Genomic DNA, 26,766 nt, shown 5'->3' with positions numbered 1-26,766 from the left:
GGATAGCATTTTATGAAAAAAAAAAAATAAATTAAAATGATTTTTAATATTTAAACCATTCCTATCAGTACTCCAATTAAATGAAACATTAGTTCATTTTATTTTACCATGTTGTTTTCATGTGTAATCCCAGAGAATTGAAAACCCAATATGACTTAATTTTAAAGCTTTTAGTCAGTTTTCCCACTGGTTTTGCAATGAACGAAACAACCCAAGTAAAAACAATCAGCTCTGTTTATTTCTTTAAAGATACGTCGACATTGAAACAAAACAATTAGCAATTAAAAACATACTTTTGATCATGGGATGTGCTAGCAAGAAATAACCGACATAAGATCTCAGGACGTGATTGTATGGCGTAACTTAGACCGTAGATTCACCAAACTATGACGTATTTGTATGACGTAACTTAAACCGTAGATTCACCAATCGATGACGTGGTTCCAGTATCTGCCACAGATCCTGTAGCCTTGCTCTCTCCAGCAGACGACCCGGCTCTGCTCCCTGCTGCTCCAGCTCCTGGACCATCTTCGGCTGCCTCTGCAGCCTTGGACCGTCGGCGTCTGTTATAAAAAAAAAGTTTAAAAATATCTTTGAATGTTACTCTACTAAGGCTTTGTCTACGGAAGTGGTGTCTTGGTTGCTATGGAAATGTTGTCTTGGTTGCTATGGAAATGTTGTCTTGGTTGCTATGGAAATTTTGTCTTGGTTGCTGGGGAAATGTTGTCTTGGTTGCTGGGGAAATATTGTCTTAGTTGCTATATTTTCTGACAAAGCGTTGCATTGAACATTAATTTTGTTGTTTCCCATTTAAAATGAAAAAAAAATAGAACGCTCTAAGTTCTTCAACTCACCTAATATAATAAAGCAGCAGGCAAACACAAGGAATAAGCAGTGTAAACCACAGTAAATGCAAATAATTGTTGGTTTTGGCTGTAATCAAAATAAGTTTAGTCATTAAACCTCATGCAGGTACTACATGCAGGTACTACATGCAGGTACTACATGCAGGTACTACATGCAGGTACTACATGCAGGTACTACATGCAGGTACTAAATGCAGGTACTAACGCAGGTACTAAATGCAGGTACTACATGCAGGTGCTACATGCAGGTACTAACGCAGGTACTACATGCAGGTACTACATGCAGGTACTACATGCAGGTACTACATGCAGGCACCACTTGCAGGTACTACATGCAGGTACTACATGCAGGTACTACATGCAGGTACTACATGCAGGCACCACATGCAGGTACTACATGCAGGTACTACATGCAAGTACTACATGCAGGTACTACATGCAGGTACTAATGCAGGTACTACATGCAGGTACTACATGCAGGTACTACATGCAGGTGCTACATGCAGGTACTAATGCAGGTACTACGTGCAGGCACCACTTGCAGGTACTACATGCAGGTACTACATGCAGGTACTACATACAGGCACCACATGTAGGTACTACATGCAGGTACTACATGCAGGTACTACATGCAGGTACTACATGCAGGTACTAATGCAGGTACTACATGCAGGTACAACATGCAGGTACTACATGCAGGTGCTACATACAGGTGCTACATGCAGGTACTACATGCAGGTACTACATGCAGATTATAATAAAGATAATCCCCAACAAGAGTTAAGCTGAACCATTGAGTTGAAGATAATCCCCGAGTGAATCTGAAACACTTACGTGGACAGTTTCCATTGACTTTATCCAGACATTCAGCCTCACATTTCTCCATACAATTTCCCTCACAGTTTTTGCCATATGTAAATGGGGGACACACTTCAATTGGATCAAAGACACAATAGTTAATGTATATATTTCATAAGTCAAAAGCAAAAAGTTTTATATAAATAAAATATTACTAAATTACATTATGTAATATTTGTTGTTCCTAAATTAAATCTAAACAGAAACAAATACATTTATTTCCGTGTGTGATTTGCAATACATTTAAAACTCAAGTCAGACAGTATTTCTGACAAGCTGGGTTCATATAGTGTTAGTATAATGGAAGATAATTAGTAACAAGATCACCGAGGCCATATGTGCTATGTAATCAATTAAACGGAAATCCTTAATTTCCAAATAATATACTCAATCAAAATATTACATAATGTACAATATAAATTCTGTTTTTTTTTAAAACTTTTTTTCCACTTCCTCTGTCTGTCTGTCGTCAGTCTAGATCGAAACGCCGGAGCGAAAATTCGGACACTTCTAACTGACAGATACGGTTCGTAATTGGTACGTGGGTCAAGACATGAAGACAATGCATTATGACATTAAATTTGACTTCATTGAATGCCTAATTAATTTTTTGTGAATTAATTAAAATTTGGACCGAATTAGTAGGCAGTTCTATCCACACGCATCATCACGGCCTTGTTAGGCGTGGAGCGATTGGGGCTCTACGTCAAAAGCGCGTCATCACGTTCAATAGACGCTGGATGGTTTTTAGTCGGGTCAGCAGTCTAGTTCTTTACCTCTAGACTGCGCCATCCCATAATACTTTAATGAAACTTTAGCTATAAACTTGACAATGGTTTTTAGTCTTGTAACTATTGTAAATAAAACAAGTTTAGTAGCCTACTGAAAAAAAAATTCATAAAAAACGTTTTAATAAAAAGCTTTCATGTAATAATGCTCGAAAAAGTAGAAAATAAATTATACACTACTATTTAAATAACTATAAAGAAAAGCGTGGGTCTCTTCCTAAATATTAGCCACTACTATTTAAATTACTATAAAGAAAAGCGTGGGTCACTTTAGTATCTATTGAATACCTTTACTAATATTTAGGAAGAGTAGTGTATAATTTATTTTCTACTTTTTAGTGCATTATTACATAAAAGATTGTTATTAAAACGTTTTTTTATGAATTTAAAAAAAAAAATTAAATTGTACAATTTTTGCAGTTGACTGCTGGAAAAAGTTTATTTCTAAATCGAAGTTTAAATTTCCATGATTATCTCCCTTAGTTGTATTAGATACTCGTGAGGTCTTGTTAGTTTCAGTGAGCTTGAAGTATGAAGAGGCCATGTGACCAGCACTAAACCCAGCCTCTTTTATTTTTCCCTAACGTGTGATTTCTACCCATCATGAACGTCATACAGCTTGTGACCTACTTAGGTCTAGTAATGTTTTATTTTTAGTTTGACATTTGTTATAATACCATATATGGTCTGTGGTGCAATAACCGTTTTTTTTCCGCTGTCTTACTAAGAGAGTCTTAGACTCAGAAATTTTCCATCGAGAGATGATTGATTGTTTCAGACCAGATGACCACCCCAACCAATGGTCTTATGATTTGAAGGTGACCTTCCATGTTACCTAAGTCTATAAATAGATCGCCCACAGGTGTCTCGAGGCAGTCTTTGGTCAGACGTCGTTGAAGAGAGATAAGCCCTGTGTGTTGCCGTGCAGTATTAAGTTGTTATATTACTTGTGATTAAGTAATTCTTTATGCTTATAGCAGTGTTATGTATACAGTGGTGATTTATCTGAAGTGTTGAAAGCTGTGATAGTGTATCATACTATTTATTCCCACGAATTGTAAGTTGGGTTTTGTTCATTCTGTAAATCCATTTTATTCTTGTATAAATCTAGTGTTCTGCCACGACTTTGTACACTCATTACAAGTTATATGCAGATTAAAGGTTTTGTTGGCATCATTAGTTTCTCTAGTGTTTCCCCTAGACATTAATTACGAGTCCTAGCGAACTAGTGAGTCAACTTTCTTTTATTTAGGCTTATCGCCATCTGTGTGTAATCAGTTAAACGAATCCGGGAGCGTTCGCCATCTATCTGGCTGATAGATCGGTGTCCGTTACAAAGTGGGGGCCTGTCCGGGATCTAATCTGTTGTAAGAGTTGTTGGTTTAAATATTTAAGCACTAGTTTCAGTTCTAGTTAGTTGTTTCTTAACCCAGTGTGGCTGTGTAAGAGCGCCGCGCTCAAGGCTAGAGTTATCTAGGTCAGGAAGTCAGACGTGTCGCGTCCTAGATTTAAGGTCAAGTTCATAACAAATCGTTGGGCTGTGTTAAATTTAGGCTTGTTTTGATTTTGAAACTAGTTGAAATGGAGTCTTTCTTGTTAAAACCCACAGTTGAGGAAGTAGAGAAGTTAAGTAGGAAAGATTTGATTAGTGTTGTAAAGGAATTGAAGTTGGATTATTCTGTCACTCAGAAATCAGAAGTGTTAAGAGATAAAATTATTGTTCATTTCATCAATGAAGGTGTGTTCGAAGAGAGTTTGTTGGCTGGTGTGATACTCCGTGAGGAGAAACCTCTAGAAAAGGTAGAATTAGAAGCTAGAATTGCTTTAGAGAAACAGGAGTTGGAGGCTAAAATTGCTTTAGATAAGAGGAGTTTGGAATTAGAATTTGGTAAAGTTAGTGGTGATGTCACTTCTCTAGTGGATCCTAAAAAGTTGTCGGTGGGGCAGGTGATTGCCAAATTTGGGAAATTAGTTCCTAAGTTCAATGAAATAGAATTGGTTGTCTTCTTTAACTCATTTGAGAGTTTAGCGAAGGCATGTGAATGGCCCGAAACTTCCATTACTGCTTTATTGAGCACGGTTCTTACAGGAAAAGCTGTAACCACATATCAGGCACTCTCTCACGACGTTTAAACTAACTATGGGCTGGTCAAGACTGCCATTTTGAAGGCCTACGAATTGACTCCAGAGGCCATTCGGATAAAATTCCGAGCACTCCGCAAGCTACCCATTCAATCATATGTAGAATTTCTCTTTGAAAAAGAGAACATTTTCTCAAGGTGGCTAAACTCTGAGGAAGTTTCAGTGTTTGAGAAACTAAAATCACTTGTCCTGAGGGAGGAATTCCTAAAGTCCCTGCCTGAAGACATACGAATACACATACTGGATAGTAAGATAGTCGACATCCAGAAGGCTGCTGAGTCGGCTGACACATATACGTTGGTGCATAAGAAACCACCAGTGTCAGGAAACCGCCTCAACCCCGTGCTTCCCCTTTTTGGCAACAGTACCCCTGTTGGCCAACACTTGAAGACGTTACAATCCAGAGAGAAGCCAAGATCAACTCTCAGTCGTCGAGCAGTATGCCAGTTCTGCAAGAGACCTGGTCACCTTGTCAAGGACTGCTATAAGCGTCATCAATTTAACAGAGAGGTGGTGCGTACCTCTGCGCACAATGCTCTAACCCATCAAGCAGCCAGTTCAAATATGAACTCTCGTCTTCAGAATGACACTAACCCGAAGTGTCTACAGGAAGGAAGTCAAGTCTCCACATACAAGCTACCCATCATGAACGTCATTCAGCTATCATGAACGTCATACAGCTATCCATCATGAACATCATACAGCTATACAGAAAGAACGTCATACAACTATCATGAACGTCGTACAGCTACCGACTAAGAACGTCATACAGCTACCGACTAAGAACGTCATACAGTTACCGACTAAGAACGTCATACAGTTACCGACTAAGAACGCCATAAAGCTACCCAGAAAGAACGTCATACAACTATCATGAACGTCATACAGCTACCGACTAAGAACGTCATACAGCTACCGACTAAGAACGTCATACAGTTACCGACTAAGAACGCCATAAAGCTACCCAGAAAGAACGTCATAAAGCTATCCAGAAAAACGTCATACAACTACCAATCATGAACGTCATACACCTGGTTCACTTACCTGTGTCGCAGGAATGTTCCGGGTTGATGAAGCCTGGCTTACAACTGGTACAGTTCCCCAGAAATTTGTTGCAGTCCTCCTCACAATGTTCACACCGCTTGACGCAGTTGAAATCCCACTGCCCCTCAGGGCAATCTAAACACGGGAAAGTACTTGAAGTCATTGTTTAGATAAACTTTGAATAAGTTGACTGTCTTTTCTATGTCTATATCAAGTTATTGTAAATATATATATATATATATATATATATATATATATATATATATATATATATATATATATATACATATATATGTATATATATATATATATATATATATATATATATATAACTTTGAATAAGTTGACTCTCTTTTCTATGTCTATGTCAAGTTATTGTATATGTATATATATATATATATATATATATATATATATATATATATATATATATATATATATATATATATATATATATATATATATATATATATATATATATATATATATATATATATAAATATATATATATATATATATATATTAGGCTGATGTATTCAATGTTGCATTTTTGAACGATGTGTATTCTGTGGACAACTCCCCAACCTGTAGGGCAGATGACGTTACGACCACAATCGCTGTCTCTGTATTCAACTGGGTTGCCTTCACAGTCTCTGCCGTTGTTGGCGGGAGCTGGGTTGTCGCATAGTCTGGAAGGTAACAAAACGGTGTCCTTTTACTCAGTGTAACTGGTAGTTGGATGAGAGTAGGCTTAAAACACTGGCCGGGAGTTAAGTCTAAGAGATTACCTGCGTCATGTATATATATATATATATATATATATATATATATATATATATATATATATATATATATATATATATATATATATATATATATATATATATATATATATATATATATATATATATATATATATATATATATATATATATATATATATATATATATATATATATATATATATATATAAGTGGCGGTGACACCCTGGGCTTCCGCCTCCGGTGACATCTGACCTGTGACGTCACTCACCTGAGCCTCGTATCCCTGAACACGTGACATGCAAGAATACATGCCCATTCCTGCCATTCACTCCAAGCTCCGTTTGCTGTAAATGTGGTCAGTTTTTTCAACAAAATTGCTAAAACATTAACCTACATCGACAGAGAACAATGTTTTTCATCAAGTCCAAATGTAACTAGCGATAGGCTATCAGTTTTAACCTAACCCAACAGAATAAAAAATAATACAACCCAATAGAACAGGACCTAACATGATGCGGTACCACACCATCGGGGACAATTCTAGCCAGCACAGCAACATACACAGCCCGACCCAACTTTACACACAACACAGTCGAGCACAGCTTCATATAACTTAAGACAAGACGATACATAGCAACCCAACGATACATAACAACCCAACGATACATAACAACCCAACGATACATAACAACCCAACGATACATAACAACCCAACGATACATAACAACCCAACGATACATAACAACCCAACGATACATAACAACCCAACGATACATTACAACCTATCGATACATAACAACCCAACGATACATAACCCAACGATACATAACAACCCAACGATACATAACAACCCAAAGATACATAACCCAACGATATATAACAACCCAACGATACACAACAATCCAACGAGACATAACCCAACGCAACGATCCACACACCATCACAAGCAACCCAACGATACATAACAACCCAACGATACATAACAACCTATCGATACATAACAACCCAACGATACATAACCCAACGATACATAACAACCCAACGATACATAACAACCCAAAGATACATAACCCAACGATATATAACAACCCAACGATACACAACAATCCAACGAGACATAACCCAACGCAACGATCCACACACCATCACAAGCAACCCAACGATACATAACAACCCAACGATACATAACAAACTATCGATACATAACAACCCAACGATACATAAAAACCCAACAATACATCATAACCCAACTATACATAACCCAACGATACCTAACAACCCAACGATACATAACAACCCAACGATATATAACAACCCAACGATATATAACAACCCAACGATACACAACAATCCAACGAGACATAACCCAACGCAACGATCCACACACCATCACAAGCAAACTGAACTAAAACAACACAAAATGACACAACCTAAAACTTCACAAGTTACCTCTGGGCGGGTTAGCCAGATCTTCGTCTATTCTGTTGTCGTTATCATTGTCTGGAGTAAAAAATAAACGGAACGATTGACGTTGTAAACTAAATATTAAGTGCCATTTTAAACAAATATTTGAGCGTACAGTTGTATTGTGACCCTAAGACACTTGTTACGTCAAATATTACACGCTACAGTTGTATTGGGACACTTTGTATTTTGTCACAACACAAACGGCTACAACTCTAGACGGACTAGGTAAACCAATCACGATACAGAGTTGCTTCCCGTTAATCTGGTACAATCTGACTAAAACAATTTTTTTGAAACAATCACATTTTTAATTACTTTTTATTAAATCTCGAATAAACTTAACAAAAGTATCGTTGTAAAGGAGTAGGACGTTAGACCAAATACTGCTTGAACGAAGTTTTTCTTTTCCGAAAGGACAAAGTCATGAATGGATATTTTCCCCGATTGCGACAAATTCCCAGAATGGACGAGTGCGCGAACGGGAAAAATGCCAGAATAGAGGTTTGCCCTAATGCACAACTGTTTATTGGCAAATGAGATTACGACGTTTACATACAAATTATATCAGTTTCGCAAAAATTAAGAAAAAAAATGAAAATGGATGATTACCAAACCGTCTCTAGATATAAAAAATAATTTTTTTTTTTTTTTTATAGTTGAACTTTTGCGAATTGCTGTATTCAATTTTCCCATCCACGAGGAGGTAATGGGACAGTATGTTCCTGTCTATTTATTACCTTTACATTACCTAGAGGTAATGGGACAGTGTGTTCCTGTCTATTCATTACCTTAACATTACCTAGAGGTAATGGGACCGTGTGTTCCTGTCTATTCATTACCTTAACATTACCTAGAGGTAATGGGACAGTGTGTTCCTGTCTATTCATTACCTTTACATTACCTAGAGGTAATGGGACAGTGTGTTCCTGTCTATTCATTACCTTTACATTACCTAGAGGTAATGGGACAGTGAGTTCCTGTCTATTCATTACCTTAACATTACCTAGAGGTAATGGGACAGTGAGTTCCTGTCTATTCATTACCTTAACATTACCTATGCCATCTTTGATCTCCTCGTCAATTCTTTGGTCACAGTCGTTGTCTATAAGGTCTCCAGGATCGTTCTTATTGTAAGCTGGAGTACATTGCTGTTAAAAAAATATTTTTAATCCCATTAACACTAATTTAAAAAAATAGTATTAATGCCATTACCATTAATACAATATTAGTATTAATGCCATTAACACTAATAAAATAAACCGGGAGTGATCTCCCATAAACTTTCTCAAATATTCGTATATGAAACAACAGGGTATGGCAGCTCGGGATATAGACATGACTTTTAATCCATCTTAAATACTTAAAGTTTTAAAAATAGAATAAAATCTCATAGAAATAAACCGGGAGTGATCTCCCCTAAAGTATCGCGAATATTCTTATACAACACTACAGAGGATGGCAACTCGGGATATAGACAATATTTTAAATCCATTTTTGATTACTTAAACTTTTTATAATAGAATAGAATCTCGTGGAAAAAAAAATTGCACACCAAGTGAACGACAAACAAAATGTGCATTATAGTGCGGGATATTATTAGTACTTTATAAATTCACATGCGTTTTTTTGAGAAATCGGAAATAGTGTAAATTACTACTTCCGGTCAACAGAAATTACTCAAAATTTGATAGAAGGCAGAAAATTAGAGATTTTTACTTACCCAGCAGGGTTCATGTATTTACCTACCGCGTTGATGGTCGCCGCTATAAACCCAGCAGGGTTCATGTATTTACCTACCGCGTTGATGGTCGCCGCTATAAACCCAGCAGGGTTCATGTATTTACCTACCGCGTTGATGGTCGCCGCTATAAACCCAGCAGGGTTCATGTATTTACCTACCGCGTTGATGGTCGCCGATATAAACCCAGCAGGGCTCATGTATTTACCTACCGCGTTGATGGTCGCCGCTATAAACCCAGCAGGGTTCATGTATTTACCTACCGCGTTGATGGTCGCCGCTATAAACCCAGCAGGGTTCATGTATTTACCTACCGCGTTGATGGTCGCCGCTATAAACCCAGCAGGGTTCATGTATTTACCTACCACGTTGATGGTCGCCGCTATAAACCCAGCAGGGTTCATGTATTTACCTACCGCGTTGATGGTCGCCGCTATAAACCCAGCAGGGTTCATGTATTTACCTACCGCGTTGATGGTCGCCGCTATAAACCCAGCATGGTTCATGTATTTACCTACCGCGTTGATGGTCGCCGCTATAAACCCAGCAGGGTTCATGTATTTACCTACCGCGTTGATGGTCGCCGCTATAAACCCAGCAGGGTTCATGTATTTACCTACCGCGTTGATGGTCGCCGCTATAAACCCAGCAGGGTTCATGTATTTACCTACATCGTTGATGGTCGCCGCTATAAACCAAGCAGGGTTCATGTATTTACCTACCGCGTTGATGGTCGCCGCTATAAACCCAGCAGGGTTCATGTATTTACCTACATCGTGGATGGTCGCCGCTATAAACCCAGCAGGGTTCATGTATTTACCTACCACGTTGATGGTCGCCGCTATAAACCCAGCAGGGTTCATGTATTTACCTACCACGTTGATGGTCGCCGCTATAAACCCAGCAGGGTTCATGTATTTACCTACCACGTTGATGGTCGCCGCTATAAACCCCGCAGGGTTCATGTATTTACCTACCGCGTTGATGGTCGCCGCTATAAACCCAGCAGGGTTCATGTATTTACCTACCGCGTTGATGGTCGCCGATATAAACCCAGCAGGGTTCATGTATTTACCTACCGCGTTGATGGTCGCCGCTATAAACCCAGCAGGGTTCATGTATTTACCTACCGCGTTGATGGTCGCCGCTATAAACCAAGCAGGGTTCATGTATTTACCTACCGCGTTGATGGTCGCCGCTATAAACCCAGCAGGGTTCATGTATTTACCTACCGCGTTGATGGTCGCCGCTATAAACCCAGCAGGGTTCATGTATTTACCTACCGCGTTGATGGTCGCCGCTATAAACCCAGCAGGGTTCATGTATTTACCTACCGCGTTGATGGTCGCCGCTATAAACCCAGCAGGGTTCATGTATTTACCTACCGCGTTGATGGACGCCTCTATAAACCCAGAAGGTTTCATGTATTTACCTACCGCGTTGATGGTCGTCGCTATAAACCCAGCAGGGTTCACGTATTTATCTACCACGTTGATGGTCGCCGCTATAAACCAAGCAGGGTTCATGTATTTACCTACCGCGTTGATGGTCGCCGCTATAAACCCAGCAGGGTTCATGTATTTACCTACCGCGTTGATGGACGCCTCTATAAACCCAGAAGGTTTCATGTATTTACCTACCGCGTTGATGGTCGCCGCTATAAACCCAGCAGGGTTCATGTATTTACCTACCGCGTTGATGGTCGCCGCTATAAACCCAGCAGGGTTCATGTATTTACCTACCGCGTTGATGGTCGCCGCTATAAACCCAGCAGGGTTCATGTATTTACCTACCGCGTTGATGGTCGCCGCTATAAACCCAGCATGGTTCATGTATTTACCTACCGCGTTGATGGTCGCCGCTATAAACCCAGCAGGGTTCATGTATTTACCTACCGCGTTGATGGTCGCCGCTATAAACCCAGCAGGGTTCATGTATTTACCTACCGCGTTGATGGTCGCCGCTATAAACCCAGCAGGGTTCATGTATTTACCTACATCGTTGATGGTCGCCGCTATAAACCAAGCAGGGTTCATGTATTTACCTACCGCGTTGATGGTCGCCGCTATAAACCCAGCAGGGTTCATGTATTTACCTACATCGTGGATGGTCGCCGCTATAAACCCAGCAGGGTTCATGTATTTACCTACCACGTTGATGGTCGCCGCTATAAACCCAGCAGGGTTCATGTATTTACCTACCACGTTGATGGTCGCCGCTATAAACCCAGCAGGGTTCATGTATTTACCTACCACGTTGATGGTCGCCGCTATAAACCCCGCAGGGTTCATGTATTTACCTACCGCGTTGATGGTCGCCGCTATAAACCCAGCAGGGTTCATGTATTTACCTACCGCGTTGATGGTCGCCGATATAAACCCAGCAGGGTTCATGTATTTACCTACCGCGTTGATGGTCGCCGCTATAAACCCAGCAGGGTTCATGTATTTACCTACCGCGTTGATGGTCGCCGCTATAAACCAAGCAGGGTTCATGTATTTACCTACCGCGTTGATGGTCGCCGCTATAAACCCAGCAGGGTTCATGTATTTACCTACCGCGTTGATGGTCGCCGCTATAAACCCAGCAGGGTTCATGTATTTACCTACCGCGTTGATGGTCGCCGCTATAAACCCAGCAGGGTTCATGTATTTACCTACCGCGTTGATGGTCGCCGCTATAAACCCAGCAGGGTTCATGTATTTACCTACCGCGTTGATGGACGCCTCTATAAACCCAGAAGGTTTCATGTATTTACCTACCGCGTTGATGGTCGTCGCTATAAACCCAGCAGGGTTCACGTATTTATCTACCACGTTGATGGTCGCCGCTATAAACCAAGCAGGGTTCATGTATTTACCTACCGCGTTGATGGTCGCCGCTATAAACCCAGCAGGGTTCATGTATTTACCTACCGCGTTGATGGACGCCTCTATAAACCCAGAAGGTTTCATGTATTTACCTACCGCGTTGATGGTCGCCGCTATAAACCCAGCAGGGTTCATGTATTTACCTACCGCGTTGATGGTCGCCGCTATAAACCCAGCAGGGTTCATGTATTTACCTACCGCGTTGATGGTCGCCGCTATAAACCCAGCAGGGTTCATGTATTTACCTACCGCGTTGATGGTCGCCGCTATAAACCCAGCATGGTTCATGTATTTACCTACCGCGTTGATGGTCGCCGCTATAAACCCAGCAGGGTTCATGTATTTACCTACCGCGTTGATGGTCGCCGCTATAAACCCAGCAGGGTTCATGTATTTACCTACCGCGTTGATGGTCGCCGCTATAAACCCAGCAGGGTTCATGTATTTACCTACATCGTTGATGGTCGCCGCTATAAACCAAGCAGGGTTCATGTATTTACCTACCGCGTTGATGGTCGCCGCTATAAACCCAGCAGGGTTCATGTATTTACCTACATCGTGGATGGTCGCCGCTATAAACCCAGCAGGGTTCATGTATTTACCTACCACGTTGATGGTCGCCGCTATAAACCCAGCAGGGTTCATGTATTTACCTACCACGTTGATGGTCGCCGCTATAAACCCAGCAGGGTTCATGTATTTACCTACCACGTTGATGGTCGCCGCTATAAACCCCGCAGGGTTCATGTATTTACCTACCGCGTTGATGGTCGCCGCTATAAACCCAGCAGGGTTCATGTATTTACCTACCGCGTTGATGGTCGCCGATATAAACCCAGCAGGGTTCATGTATTTACCTACCGCGTTGATGGTCGCCGCTATAAACCCAGCAGGGTTCATGTATTTACCTACCGCGTTGATGGTCGCCGCTATAAACCAAGCAGGGTTCATGTATTTACCTACCGCGTTGATGGTCGCCGCTATAAACCCAGCAGGGTTCATGTATTTACCTACCGCGTTGATGGTCGCCGCTATAAACCCAGCAGGGTTCATGTATTTACCTACCGCGTTGATGGTCGCCGCTATAAACCCAGCAGGGTTCATGTATTTACCTACCGCGTTGATGGTCGCCGCTATAAACCCAGCAGGGTTCATGTATTTACCTACCGCGTTGATGGACGCCTCTATAAACCCAGAAGGTTTCATGTATTTACCTACCGCGTTGATGGTCGTCGCTATAAACCCAGCAGGGTTCACGTATTTATCTACCACGTTGATGGTCGCCGCTATAAACCAAGCAGGGTTCATGTATTTAACTACCGCGTTGATGGTCGCCGCTATAAACCCAGCAGGGTTCATGTATTTACCTACCGCGTTGATGGTTGCCGCTATAAACCCAACTGGGTTCATGTATTTACCTACCGCGTTGATGGTCGCCGCTATAAACCATGCAGGGTTCATGTATTTACCTACCGCGTTGATGGTCGCCGCTATAAACCCAGCAGGGTTCATGTATTTACCTACCGCGTTGATGGTCGCCGCTATAAACCCAGCAGGGTTCATGTATTTACCTACCGCGTTGATGGTCGCCGCTATAAACCCAGCAGGGTTCATGTATTTACCTACCGCGTTGATGGTCGCCGCTATAAACCCAGCAGGGTTCATGTATTTACCTACCGCGTTGATGGTCGCCGATATAAACCCAGCAGGGCTCATGTATTTACCTACCGCGTTGATGGTCGCCGCTATAAACCCAGCAGGGTTCATGTATTTACCTACCGCGTTGATGGTCGCCGCTATAAACCCAGCAGGGTTCATGTAGCTGTAGAACATGGCTAGGCCGTAGATGTAGCAGCCGAAGTTGATTGTCCTGACGCCATACACGTTGTGTGTGCCTGGTGCCACTTGCACGTTGCCGAGCTCATAAGGGGCTCCATTCACTGTCACCCACTGCATCCTAAACATGTTTCACAAGCTATCTCAATTTTTAACAAATATATTCAAGCGTGAACTAAGGGGGAAGGTTCCGGTAAAAAAAAAACTTTTTTAATACTCGTTAGAAAACAGTTATTTCTTTACAGCTTTATTAAGATACATCCGCATATGCATTTCCACTAAAAAAAAATTGGTGGAAAAATCTTGGTAACTATGACAACGGCGGCCATCTTGAAAAATTAACCCCTTCTAAACACTTAACTTTGGGAATTTTTGGGCATTAAAACAAGTGTTTTTAAAGGACACAAATTTTGAAAATTCATAAAAAATTAGTTCGAAGATATGCACTTAAAATTTTTAGCTGATTGCCCCAAAATATGGAAGAAGATTATGAATTGATTGTTTACTGGGCTTAAAATGTAATATTTTATGAATGGTGGAAAACATTCGAAGGGGTTAATTTTTCAAGATGGCCGCCGTTGTCATAGTTACCAAGATTTTTCCACCAATTTTTTTTTTAGTGGAAATGCATATGCGGATGTATCTTAATAAAGCTGTAAAGAAATAACTGTTTTCTAACGAGTATTAAAAAAGTTTTTTTTTTACCGGAGCCTTCCCCCTTAAGAGGAATTTCAAGGGGAAAAGAACACATGTTCAAAATGGGTATGCATTTTTTTTTTTCAATTTATTCTGAACACGTGGTTTGACTTCGTTTGTTGTAACAAAATAAATACACGTACGTATCAAGGATTGAACCAATGTTCATAAAAACTAATTTCAATAACAAATGTAACACGTGTGAGGCTACTGGAGTCTGTAAACATTAAATTACGTTTTTCTAGACAGTGAAAACCTGACAACATTGTTTAGCCGCTTGGGTCTTATACAATATAAAAAAAACAATGCGAAATAAGATAATCTGTCCCTTCTTTTCTTTCTTTTATTACATGTCTACCGTAGGTTCCTGGCTCTATATTTAACAATTTACGCCATTTTTTATCTACTCCACATCTTGTCAGCACGTGAGAGTCAAGCCTAGGCCCTCCTGCCGGTGAGATTACTGACTAGACAACTACCAACGTTGGCCCCACCCTCACCTTAAAACAATTAGCTCTTTTGTTAAAGTTACGGTGTGGTTAAGGCATCTTTAGCACAAACCTATAGATGCGCATTAAGCGAGCAGGTATACATTTTGTCCAAAAAAAAGAAGAAAAAAGTCGTGTGTTTGTAATAAGCGGATGCATGGAAAGACGTGCCATTAAAAAAAAAACATTTCAAGCGTTGTTTACTAAATATTGTATTATTCAATGATACTTGAGGAATTTAAGTTGATTGATGGGTAACAATTAAATAATGAGATTTCTATAATTAAAACGCCCACATTCTTCTAACTCTAAAAAAACGAAGAAAAAATTGCTATACCGCTGACGTAAGGAAGGAAGGACTGACACACTACCAGTGCAAGTCTGGCCATTGAAATCGAGTATGTAGCGATACATAAGAGATGATTGTCTAAATATAGGTTAGAGGGGTACCTAGTGATCATGAGCTTTTACACACAAGTAAGGACTATAAATACTTGTGTACATCTTACTTTAAAGTAAATAACTTACTTAAATATACAACAATTCCTAGTGGATTGATCTTTAAATAGAAGATGGAGTTTTTGAGGTAAAAGTATATTCAATTTACTGTAAATAAATTATTTGAGGATGTTCAATTTCTATTTATTCTAGCATAAAAATCAGACCACTAATCAAATTAGTATTGATTATATCCACACTGTGACAGTAGTAAAATTTCATTCCGCAATACGGAAAAACGTTCACATTAACACGTACATAAATTCATATCAAAATACACACAGACAACTGCTTCTTACGTTGCAGGTACTTCGAGATCATCCATCCTTAGATGCTCTTTGTCGCGTGTCTTGACAATCAAACACACGTAGTTCACTGGGGCCACACGATCAGAAAACGGTGTGCTGAATAGAGAGAGAAATAAAGCATCACTTACCTCCCCTCCACTATATATTACATTATTTAAATAGAATTGAATCGCATAGAAAAAATAATTGCCCACCCAATGAAAGTAAACAACGTGTTTATAGTAGAGCAAAAACTGTGCTCTATAATGGAATTGGAATAATGTTTACTTTATATAAACTGTATAATATAGTAAGTATTGTAACCGTCTGCGAGACATATTTGCCATGCTTGCAGAAGCCATAAGTGAAATATTAATTATTAGTCATTATTAATCAATTTTCTCAAATATTTAAAAAACAGTTTATATCAATTTTATAGGAATTTTTCTTTTATCCAAAGTTTTTTTTTAGTGTGTAGTCAAAGAACGGGGAAATTAAAAGTTTAAATTGTTGACGCAGTTACGTCCCTTTAATTAGTAAAATCAGGCGGTTAAAAATGTCTATTTTTATGAGAGGGGATTTATAAAATGTTTATTTCTGTATGTGGCCGTATAACCTTTATAAAATATTTACCTCTGTATGTAGCCGTATGCGATTTATAAAATAATTGCCTCTGTATGTAGCGTATGCGATTTATAAAATAATTGCCTCTGTATGTAGCGTATGCGATTTATAAAATAATTGCCTCTGTATGTTGCCGTATGCGATTTATAAAATAATTGCCTCTGTATGTTCCCGTATGAGATTTATAAAATGTTTACCCCTGTATGTAGCCGTATGAGATGTATAAAAAGTTTACCACTGTATGTAGCCGTATGAGATTTATAAAATGTTTACCTCTGCATGTAGACGTATAAGATAAAAAACGTATAAAAAGTTTACCTCCATACGTAGCCATCATAAAAGAGATTAATGGGGATGATGTTACACATGGCTGGGTCCCCCACCTCCAAGGTCCTCTGTCGGTCAGATGTTTGACAGGCCGTGTCCATGTAGTACATGGCGTAAATCGGCTTAGTGCTGTAGAAGTAGTAAGCGCCTGCCATAAAGAGCTGAAATAAGAGGGATTCAACGGGAACATGGATTCATTTGGCACATGGCTGCTTATGGTGCGTGGATCCAATATGTTAAATGGTTTCATCTATCATAGTGGCTCTATATATCATAGGCCAGCGTCAGTGTATTTTACCGTCTTTCACGTGGCTCTATCTATCATAGGCCAGTGTCAGTGTATTCTACCGTCTTTCACGTGGCTCTGTCTATCATAGGCCAGCGTCAGTGTATTCTACCGTCTTTCACGTGGTTCTATCTATCATAGGCCAGCGTCAGTGTATTCTACCGTCTTTCACACAAGGACATTTTACTTAATAAAACTTTAAAACATTGACACTATTGGTTTATTTCCATTTTTTTAGGGCGCAATGAAAATCAAATGGGAAAATGTACAAAACTGTCGTCATTGTAAATGCAAGTGTAATACTTTTATTGGGTTGATGTTAACTCATTATAAGAAGTTAGTATTTCCATAGGTTAGGTTTTTTTTTTCATTTTGTACAAATAATATATTAGTATCCGTGTCATTTTTATTGTAAATATTGTACGTCATTAAATACCGATAAGTATTTAAAAAAACGATACATAAATACAAACAATACAATTTTACATAGTACATCCTAAAAAGATTGGCTGCCGTTAATAAAATTTCATCCAAAGGAAATTGTCCATATACTCACATCCATATACTCACGCAACGGAAACAATTAACGCACATCTACTTACGTTCATCTACTCACATCAACGGAAACAACGCACATCTACTCACACAACAGTTGACGTCCATCTACTCACACAACAGTTGACGTCCATCTACTCACACAACAGTTGACGTCCATCTACTCATACAACAGTTGACGTCCATCTACTCACACAACAGTTGACGTCCATCTACTCACACAACAGTTGACGTCCATCTACTCACACAACAGTTGACGTCCATCTACTCACACAACAGTTGACGTCCATCTACTCACACAACAGTTGACGTCCGTCTCCTCATAAAACAGTTGACGTCCATCTACTCATACAACAGTTAACGTCCATCTACTCACGCAACGGAAACAGTTGACGTCCATCTACTCATACAACAGTTGACGTCCATATACTCACAAAACGGAAACAATTGACGTGTATGACGTCCATCTACTCACACAACAGTTGACGTCCATCTACTCACGCAACAGAAACAATTGACGTGTATGACGTCCATCTACTCACACAACAATTGACGTGTATGACGTGCATCTACTCATACAACGGAAACAATTGACGTGTATGACGTCCATCTACTCACACAACTATTGACGTGTATGACGTCCATCTACTCACGCAACAGAAACATTTGACGTGTATGACGTCCATCTACTCACACAACAATTGACGTGTATGACGTCCATCTACTCACACAACAGTTGACGTGTATGACGTCCATCTACTCACTGTTTTCCTGGTCCAACTCTCCTGTATCCTGGACTCCACTTGTCTCCCCGAGGGTGATATAGAAGTGACGACAGTGTCGGGCTCGGAGGAGTAGACCTCCACGTCGCCTTGACTCTCCCTTCCAATGGTATAGATCGAGATAAACTCTTTCCCGAATGTTTCAAGCGGCATTATCATCTCTGGAAATACGCGTAAACGTATTCTTATGTCGTTTATATGTGGGTTGGTGCGCATTAGCATCTTTGGACAATGCAAGGTGTAGGGGAATAAAAGTATTCATGTGTCAGTTATATGGGGTCAGTCCGCATTAGCATCTCTATTAAATTCAAAGGGACCACTGGTTAAATGTGTACTTAAAAACATATGTCAGTGTTTCGATCTGCATCATTATTTCTAGACAAAACAAGGTGTAGGATACAGCTTAGTTTAAAATAAAACAAATGTAAAAAAATATTTGCTGCAAAAAAAAATTAATAAAAAAAATATTGATACATTTTAAACTAAATTTTTATTTTTCAACTTATCATTTCGATTGACATAATGTGAAAAGAACACATTAACAATTAATGTACTACCCTTTAAAAAAATTCCAATTTAGTTCGAAAAATTATACAAATTACGTCTTTTTGTTCTAAATAAACAGGTGACTTACAAAAAAATAAATAAAATAAAATCACTTTTTAAAAAGTTTGTTTTGATGTTTTGCGTTTGTGTTTGCGCTTTATTTTTTTTAATTTTTTTGTGTGTTTGCGTGCGTGTTAATGTTTACGTTTGCATTTATGTTTGCGTTACTTTTACTGTTGCGTTTGTGTTTTTGTTTGCTTTCGCGTTTGTGTTACTTTTTCTTTTTCGTTTGTGTTTGTGTTTACGTTTACGTTTACGTTGGCGTTTGGGTTTGGGTTTTAGTTTGCGTTTGTGTTTGTTTTTATGTTCGCGTTAGTGTTAATGTTTACGTTTACGTTTACGTTTGCGTTCATGTGTGAGGTACGTGTATGTTTACGTTGCTGTTGGGTGTGTTTGTGTTTGTGTTTTTGTTTGCGTTTGTGTTTAAGTTTGTGTTGTAGTTTTAGTTTTTATTGTGGTTGGTTAAGGTTCGGGTGAAGTTTACAGTTATAATTAGGTTTAGGGATAAGCGTCCATGTTTGCATATAGATTTTTAATTGGAAAAGTTATATATTTCTTATATATGCTACTTGATAAAAACACAAGTAACGATCCTTTACAGATAGGTATCCTACAGAGCCCAACACAGGGCCTGGCCGGGAAGGCTTGTAAATTTATATAATACTAATAATCTGTACTACTATACACATATTGTTTGCAGTTCACCTGGTGCGCAATTTTTTTCTACGTGATTCTATTCTATTTTTAAAAGTTTAAGTAATGGATTAAAAATCATGTCTATATACCGAGTTGCCATCCCTCGTAGTGTTATATTAAAACATTGAAAAAGTTAAGGGGAGATCACCCCAACATTATTTATATATATTTTTTCTACTTTGTAGTGATTACTAATTAATTAAGAAGACACGACTAAAAATATATGCTTTAAAACACCATCCGTAGTTCGCGATATCTAAAAGACGATTATCGGCCCGTAAAAGCAACCATGTTTTACAGACGACAGTAAGTTCTTATTCTTGTTACCTCCCCTTTGTTTGAAATCTTCAAAAATCTTTATTATCTGCCCCTAATTATCTTTAACTAAATCGACCGGCTCTACAATTGGTAACATTCTGGTGAACCACAGCTCACCAGACTGTTCGTGGTCGTGTCTAGCTAGTTATCTCACCTTCTGTTATTGAATATAGTAATCTATAGAGTGATTTAATTGTGTTATCTCCCTTTTGTTTCGAAAGCGCTTGATTAATTTTTCATGACTAATTAAACACCTAATTAAATTAATAGACAGAAAAGACTTGTATTGTCATCGAAGTGGAACGTATCTGGAAAGTTTGAACAAAATCGCAGCATTTGAAGTGGGGCAAAAAGGAGTTTCAAGATTTGCCACAAACCCACAAACAAACAAACAGACGTTTTGCACTAAATAAAAGCTTGAAAAACACAATTGCCCTAAAATTATTTTTGTCATTTGACCTATTGTATCCAGCGTTACTGACCTAACCAGTGAAAACTGGCCGAACTTTCAAATAGTCTTATTGTCATGTAGGAACAAAACTAAAGGGTCATTTCGTACTTGGACATCGTTTTGTGTTGGCATTAGTAGAACAGATACCATTACAATATCACGACAGCCGGACGTTCAAAAGGTGTTTTCCAGATTGTACAATTACCTTCCGAATCGATACAAAACGATATGACGATACCAACTCTAAAGATAATGTTAAACACATGAGCAAATGTTTATCGATACCTGCCAAGACGTCCCCCGTCCGTGTTGCTTCAGGTATGAAAGCGAACGTCCCACACTCGCGTACAAGCATCGATCCTGATAGACAGTTGCCTGAGATGAGGCCACAGGGAGCTGTACATTCGATCCTAGACCCTGATATATATGTATATATATATAAATATAAATATATATATATAAATATAAACATATATATATATATATATATATATATATATATATATATATATATATATATATATACTAGGCATATTGCCTAGCTTCGCTTAGGTTTTCAAAATCATTTGATAATTTGAATACTAATTATTTGGTGATGGATGAGGTGTGGAGTGCTTAAATTTAAACAGTAATGCTAATTTTAGAGAAGATGTTGTATGTTGTTTAACAATCGCTTTCAGAGCAAAAATTAGAAAGTACGCAATTTATAACTAAAATGGAATTAGAAATACAGAGGTTCCATTAACAGTATATCTCATAATTTATATTACATTGACTTTAAAAATTAATTTTTTATTTAATTATGATACGTAGCTTAATTAACAACTTATTAGGTTTAAAACAAATGTTATACTTTGTCGTTTTCTGTTTCTGTTTAAAATAGTATACAATTATTTGAAAAATAATTATTAAAAAGGTTACCTCCCTCGAAAATAAACCGAATGACGTATTTTTTGTTTACTTTTTTTAAAAACAGTTACTATGCTTATATTAAAAAATTGATATATGAACATATTTAACGACTACAATGGATTTTTCCGACGTGAATAACGTTTTTTTTGTTACCCTCCAGGGTCGGTCTACGACCTCAAATAATATTAAGGGGATCGTTCGTCAATTTATTCATATATATCTCATATAAGGAGAATTTCACTCGCGGTCATCTTTTAGCCCTGCTCGAGGGCTTTGTGTCTGACCAACAGTTTTTCCATACGGCCTAGTCAGCTATAGAAGTGTATGCAAAACATTAGCTTGATGTACAGAGGTTAAGTAACCTAAAACTTGTGTTGGAAATTCCCTGTTTTTCCCATAAAATACAAAGATTATATAGGGAAATACAACTGGTCAGTTTTGACCCCTTTACGAAGTTTTCCCAGATATGCCGAGTTTTTTGTGACACCCCCAGGCATTCTCCTACCACCTCACAAAATTTCAAGGGGGGTCGTCGGAGGAAATTAGTTTTCGTAATATAGCTCATATAATGAGAATTTCACTCGCGGTCACTTTTTAGCCCTCGTCGAGAGCTTTGAGTCAAATCGACAGTTTTCCCTAAAGGTCAAGCCATTGTCCTAAACGTATGCAAAAAATTAGCCAGATATACCGAGTTTAAGTACCCTAAAGTCTGCGTTGAAATGACCCTATGTTTTCCCCATAAAATACAAAGATTATATAGGGAAATACAACTGGTCAGTTTTGACCCCTTTACGAAGTTTTCCCAGATATGCCGAGTTTTTTGTGACACCACAAGGCGTTCTCCTACCACCTCACATAATTTCAAGGGGGGTCGCCGTCGGAATTTTGTTTTCGCAATATATCCCATATAAGGCGCCGGTCAGTCGAGGTCAGTTTTGACCCCCTCTCCGTCGACTTTTCGGCCAACCGTCACCGGCCCTCGTGTTGTATCGCCCCATGGCACCATCGTGCCAAATTTGACGCGCCTGCGGCGCCGGGAAGTGCCCTATCGGGCACCTGACCACTTTGCTTTATATATATATATATATATATAAATATATATATATATATATATATATATATATATATATATATATATATATATATATATATATATATATATATATATATATAAAATATATAAAGCTCAGTTCTGTATGTAATGCATATGTTTGTCGTTGGTCTTGGATAAATTTAAGTGTTAGAAAATTATCGTGCGCATTTGTCTAAATTTATGAGCTAAAAAATTACTATTGAAAGTGTTGGGAAATTATTTTCATTTTTCAAATTATAGTAATAATTGTCGGCATGTTCATTAAACACAAGTTTTAAAAAAATATCATCTTTTACAAAAATTCTAATTATGTCTTTATTTAGTCCTATAGCACTTACTTCCCTTTGATAAATTAGGAAAACAAAATTACTTCCCTTTATAAAACCATTGCATTTTGTGGAAAATAATTTACTTTTTAATTACTTTGTTTTGGTGTTGGGAAAAAAAAATAATTACACAATTAGCGGGGATTGATCAAGTGCAAATGTTGTAGGTATTTTACGGATAAGCTTGGAGTATTAAAATTGTTCATTAAATTGAAACAGGCGCGTTCGTTTAAGTGAGTGCAAAAGACTATGAATAAGTTGGGGTACTATAGTCGTTCATTAAGCTAAAACAGGTGATTCCGCCCCGGGCGTTTATGTTCGCGTTAGTGTTTTCTTTGTGTTTAGGTGGGTTTGCGTTAGTGGTTTCGTTTTGATTTGGTTCGTTTTTGTTCTTTCTTTTTTCGTTTTTGTTTGTGTTTTTTTTGTTTGGGTTTGTATTTGTGTTTTTGGTTGGTTTTGCGTTTGGATTTGGTTTGTTTTCGTTTGCTTTTTCGTTTTTTTTTTTTTTTTTGTTGGTATTGGTGTTTGTGGTTGGGTTTGTTGTTAGGTTTTTGTTTTCGTTTGCTTTTTTGTTTGTTCTTTCTTTGTGTTTGTATTGGTGTTTGTGGTTGTGGTTGGGTTCGTTGTTAGGTTTTTGTTTTCGTTTGTATTTGTAATTGTGTTAGCGTTATGTTTGCGTTTTGTTGTTTTGGTTTTGGTTGGTTGTGGTTTGGGTGGGCAATGCCGGGTTTATGATGATTACTAAACACACAGGTAATGGTCGTTAACAGAAAGGTTTTTCACAGAAGCCAGAGCAGGGCCTGGCCGGGACGGCTAGTATATATATATATATATATATATATATATATATATATATATATATATATATATATATATATATATATATATATATATATGTATGTATAAATATATACACACACACAGAGAGAGAGAGAGAGAGAGAGAAGATTCCAGTTCCACTGTTTTGTTTTTGATAAGCAATTAAAATTATTTTCTCTGGTTTTCAATGTGTACGTTTTGCATAGCTAATAGCAAGATTAAAAGCTGATGTTCAAGCTAATAGCAAGATTAAAAGCTGATGTTCAAGCTAATAGCAAGATTAAAAGCTGATGTTCAAGCTAATTGCAAGATTAAAAGCTGTTGTTAAAGCTAATTGCAAGATTAAAAGCTGATGTTCAAGCTAATTGCAAGATTAAAAGCTGTTGTTAAAGCTAATTGCAAGATTAAAAGCTGATGTTCAAGCTAATAGCAAGATTAAAAGCTGATGTTCAAGCTAATAGCAAGATTAAAAGCTGTTGTTAAAGCTAATTGCAAGATTAAAAGCTGATGTTCAAGCTAATAGCAAGATTAAAAGCTGATGTTCAAGCTAATAGCAAGATTAAAAGCTGATGTTCAAGCTAATTGCAAGATTAAAAGCTGTTGTTAAAGCTAATTGCAAGATTAAAAGCTGATGTTCAAGCTAATTGCAAGATTAAAAGCTGTTGTTAAAGCTAATTGCAAGATTAAAAGCTGATGTTCAAGCTAATAGCAAGATTAAAAGCTGATGTTCAAGCTAATAGCAAGATTAAAAGCTGATGTTCAAGCTAATTGCAAGATTAAAAGCTGTTGTTCAAGCTAATAGCAAGATTAAAAGCTGATGTTCAAGCTAATTGCAAGATTAAAAGCTAATGTACAAGCTAACAGCAAGATTAAAAAGCTGTTGTTCAAGCTAATTACAAGATTAAAAACTGATGCTCAAGCTAATTGCAAAATATTAATAGCTGATGTTCTTTGCAAATATTGTAAGATTATTACCCAGTATCTATAGTTGATTGTAAGATGATTGTAAGATGATTGTAAGATGATTGTAAGATGATTGTAAGATGATTGTAAGATGATTGTAAGATGATTGTAAAATGATTGTAAGTTGATTGTTAGATTATTGTAAGATGATTGTAAGATGATTGTAAGATGATTGTAAGATGATTGTAAGATGATTGTAAGATGATTGTAAGATGATTGTAAGATGATTGTAAGATGATTGTAAGATGATTGTAAGATGATTGTAAGATGATTGTAAGATAATTGTCAGATGATTGTAAGATGATTGTAAGATGATTGTAAGATGATTGTAAGATGATTGTAAGATGATTGTAAGATGATTGTAAGATGATTCGTTTATGCAGGAACATTAGCGAATACATCAATTTAGAACATGAAAGGCCAAGACATAAAATGTGTTCATAAAGGATACATAAAAGCTACAATCCCGAAACATGCAATCTCATAACATCTAATACCCTACAGTCCCATAGCTCACACTCTCATGATTTTGAACAGTGGTTCTTAACCTTTTTGGAGGCACCGAACCCTACCAGCCTCATATGAGCAATTAACGAACCCTTCTTTAAAGAAAAAAATAAATAAATTATGTTGCTGTTTTTCTCAAATTCAAAACATACACTTCTATACAAAAACACTGTATTCAATATTTACTCCAAATCTTTGCTTTTGCCTTTCAGATACTATCTAAACAGTTTAAGGAAATGTTTTCTTATTTTTGCATGTGCTAGACTAAAATGGTTTAAAATGGCATTGTAATTCATACAGCGAAGACGCTGACCCCCATCAAGTTCTGTTAAACATGTGAATCCGACCCCTTTTGGTTTCCTCGATATAGTTTGAAGGGATTAACATAGAAAGAAATCACCTGACAAACTATCGCGATAGTCACACGTCGACTACTGGGCCACAATAAAGCAATAAAATATATGTTCGTCACACCATTTATATGTTTATACACGATCAACGCGTGCCCGTAAAGTGTGACGTATGTGTGTCTTGGCGTCACGGGCTCCATAATATAAAAATATCTGACGCTCTTTATAACTGTGTCGCGCTGTCGTATTTCAACTGTCATCGGCTCCGGCGCGCGGACAAAATCGGATTGCAAATCGCAAAAGTCGGGTTGGTGTCTCGACCTCCGCCGAACCCCTGAGACTTACTTACCGACCCTCTGTGGTTCGATCGTACCCACGTTAAGAACCACTGTTGTAGTATCCACGCGTTATATTTACCTGCCAAGTCAGCTAAGCGATGTGATACCTCATTATTATCACAAAACGATAAAGTGAAGGCCTCGCCCCTGTTGAGCAGAGGAACGACGTTCAATGTACCAATCAGAGATCACCACTCATTTTATAATGATTCCTTTTCCAAGGACATATATATATATATATATATATATATATATATATATATATATATATATATATATATATATATATATATATATATATTAATATACATTGAATGTAGTCCCATACTAAGCAACGATTAACTTACTCCCTCAAATGAGTAGTTAAGACATCTCCAGTTCTGTACTCTCTGTCCTGGTATTGGAAGGACCGTGTTCCAAACCTGATGTGTATATTTACATTGTTCTCTAAGTCTGTTACAACTTGGACAC

General features: G+C 38.0%; 1 protein-coding gene across 1 annotated transcript; it reads right to left on the bottom strand.

Moving 5' to 3' along the window:
• Nucleotides 1-261: 261 nt before the first annotated feature.
• Nucleotides 262-26,766, bottom strand: LOC131952860 (uncharacterized). The gene is made up of 15 exons (XM_059315754.1): nucleotides 26,643-26,766; nucleotides 26,375-26,442; nucleotides 21,273-21,404; nucleotides 18,899-19,077; nucleotides 17,285-17,454; nucleotides 16,355-16,459; nucleotides 14,317-14,494; nucleotides 8,984-9,077; nucleotides 7,912-7,962; nucleotides 6,731-6,806; nucleotides 6,284-6,387; nucleotides 5,699-5,833; nucleotides 1,701-1,796; nucleotides 855-933; nucleotides 262-563 (listed from the first exon to the last, which is right to left on the bottom strand). Exons 3-15 carry the CDS (start codon nucleotides 21,340-21,342, stop codon nucleotides 410-412), a joined length of 1,491 nt encoding a protein of 496 aa, XP_059171737.1. The 5' UTR covers nucleotides 21,343-21,404; nucleotides 26,375-26,442; nucleotides 26,643-26,766; the 3' UTR covers nucleotides 262-409.

The sequence above is a fragment of the Physella acuta genome, unplaced genomic scaffold (assembly GCF_028476545.2).
Source record: "Physella acuta isolate Inbredline_101_S28 unplaced genomic scaffold, ASM2847654v3 ptg000891l, whole genome shotgun sequence".
Lineage (NCBI taxonomy): Eukaryota > Metazoa > Mollusca > Gastropoda > Physidae > Physella > Physella acuta.
This window is presented reverse-complemented; position numbering and strand designations above follow the sequence as displayed.

Excerpts from the sequence above, each read along its gene's own strand:
- LOC131952860 (XM_059315754.1), bottom strand. The coding sequence starts at position 21,342 with ATGCTTGTACGCGAGTGTGGGACGTTCGCTTTCATACCTGAAGCAACA. Across the intron at positions 9,078-14,316 it reads TAGCGGCGACCATCAACGCG|CAATGTACTCCAGCTTACAA; the intron begins GTAGGTAAATAC and ends TTTTTTTAACAG. Across the intron at positions 6,388-6,730 it reads TTCAGGGATACGAGGCTCAG|ACTATGCGACAACCCAGCTC; the intron begins GTGAGTGACGTC and ends GTTACCTTCCAG.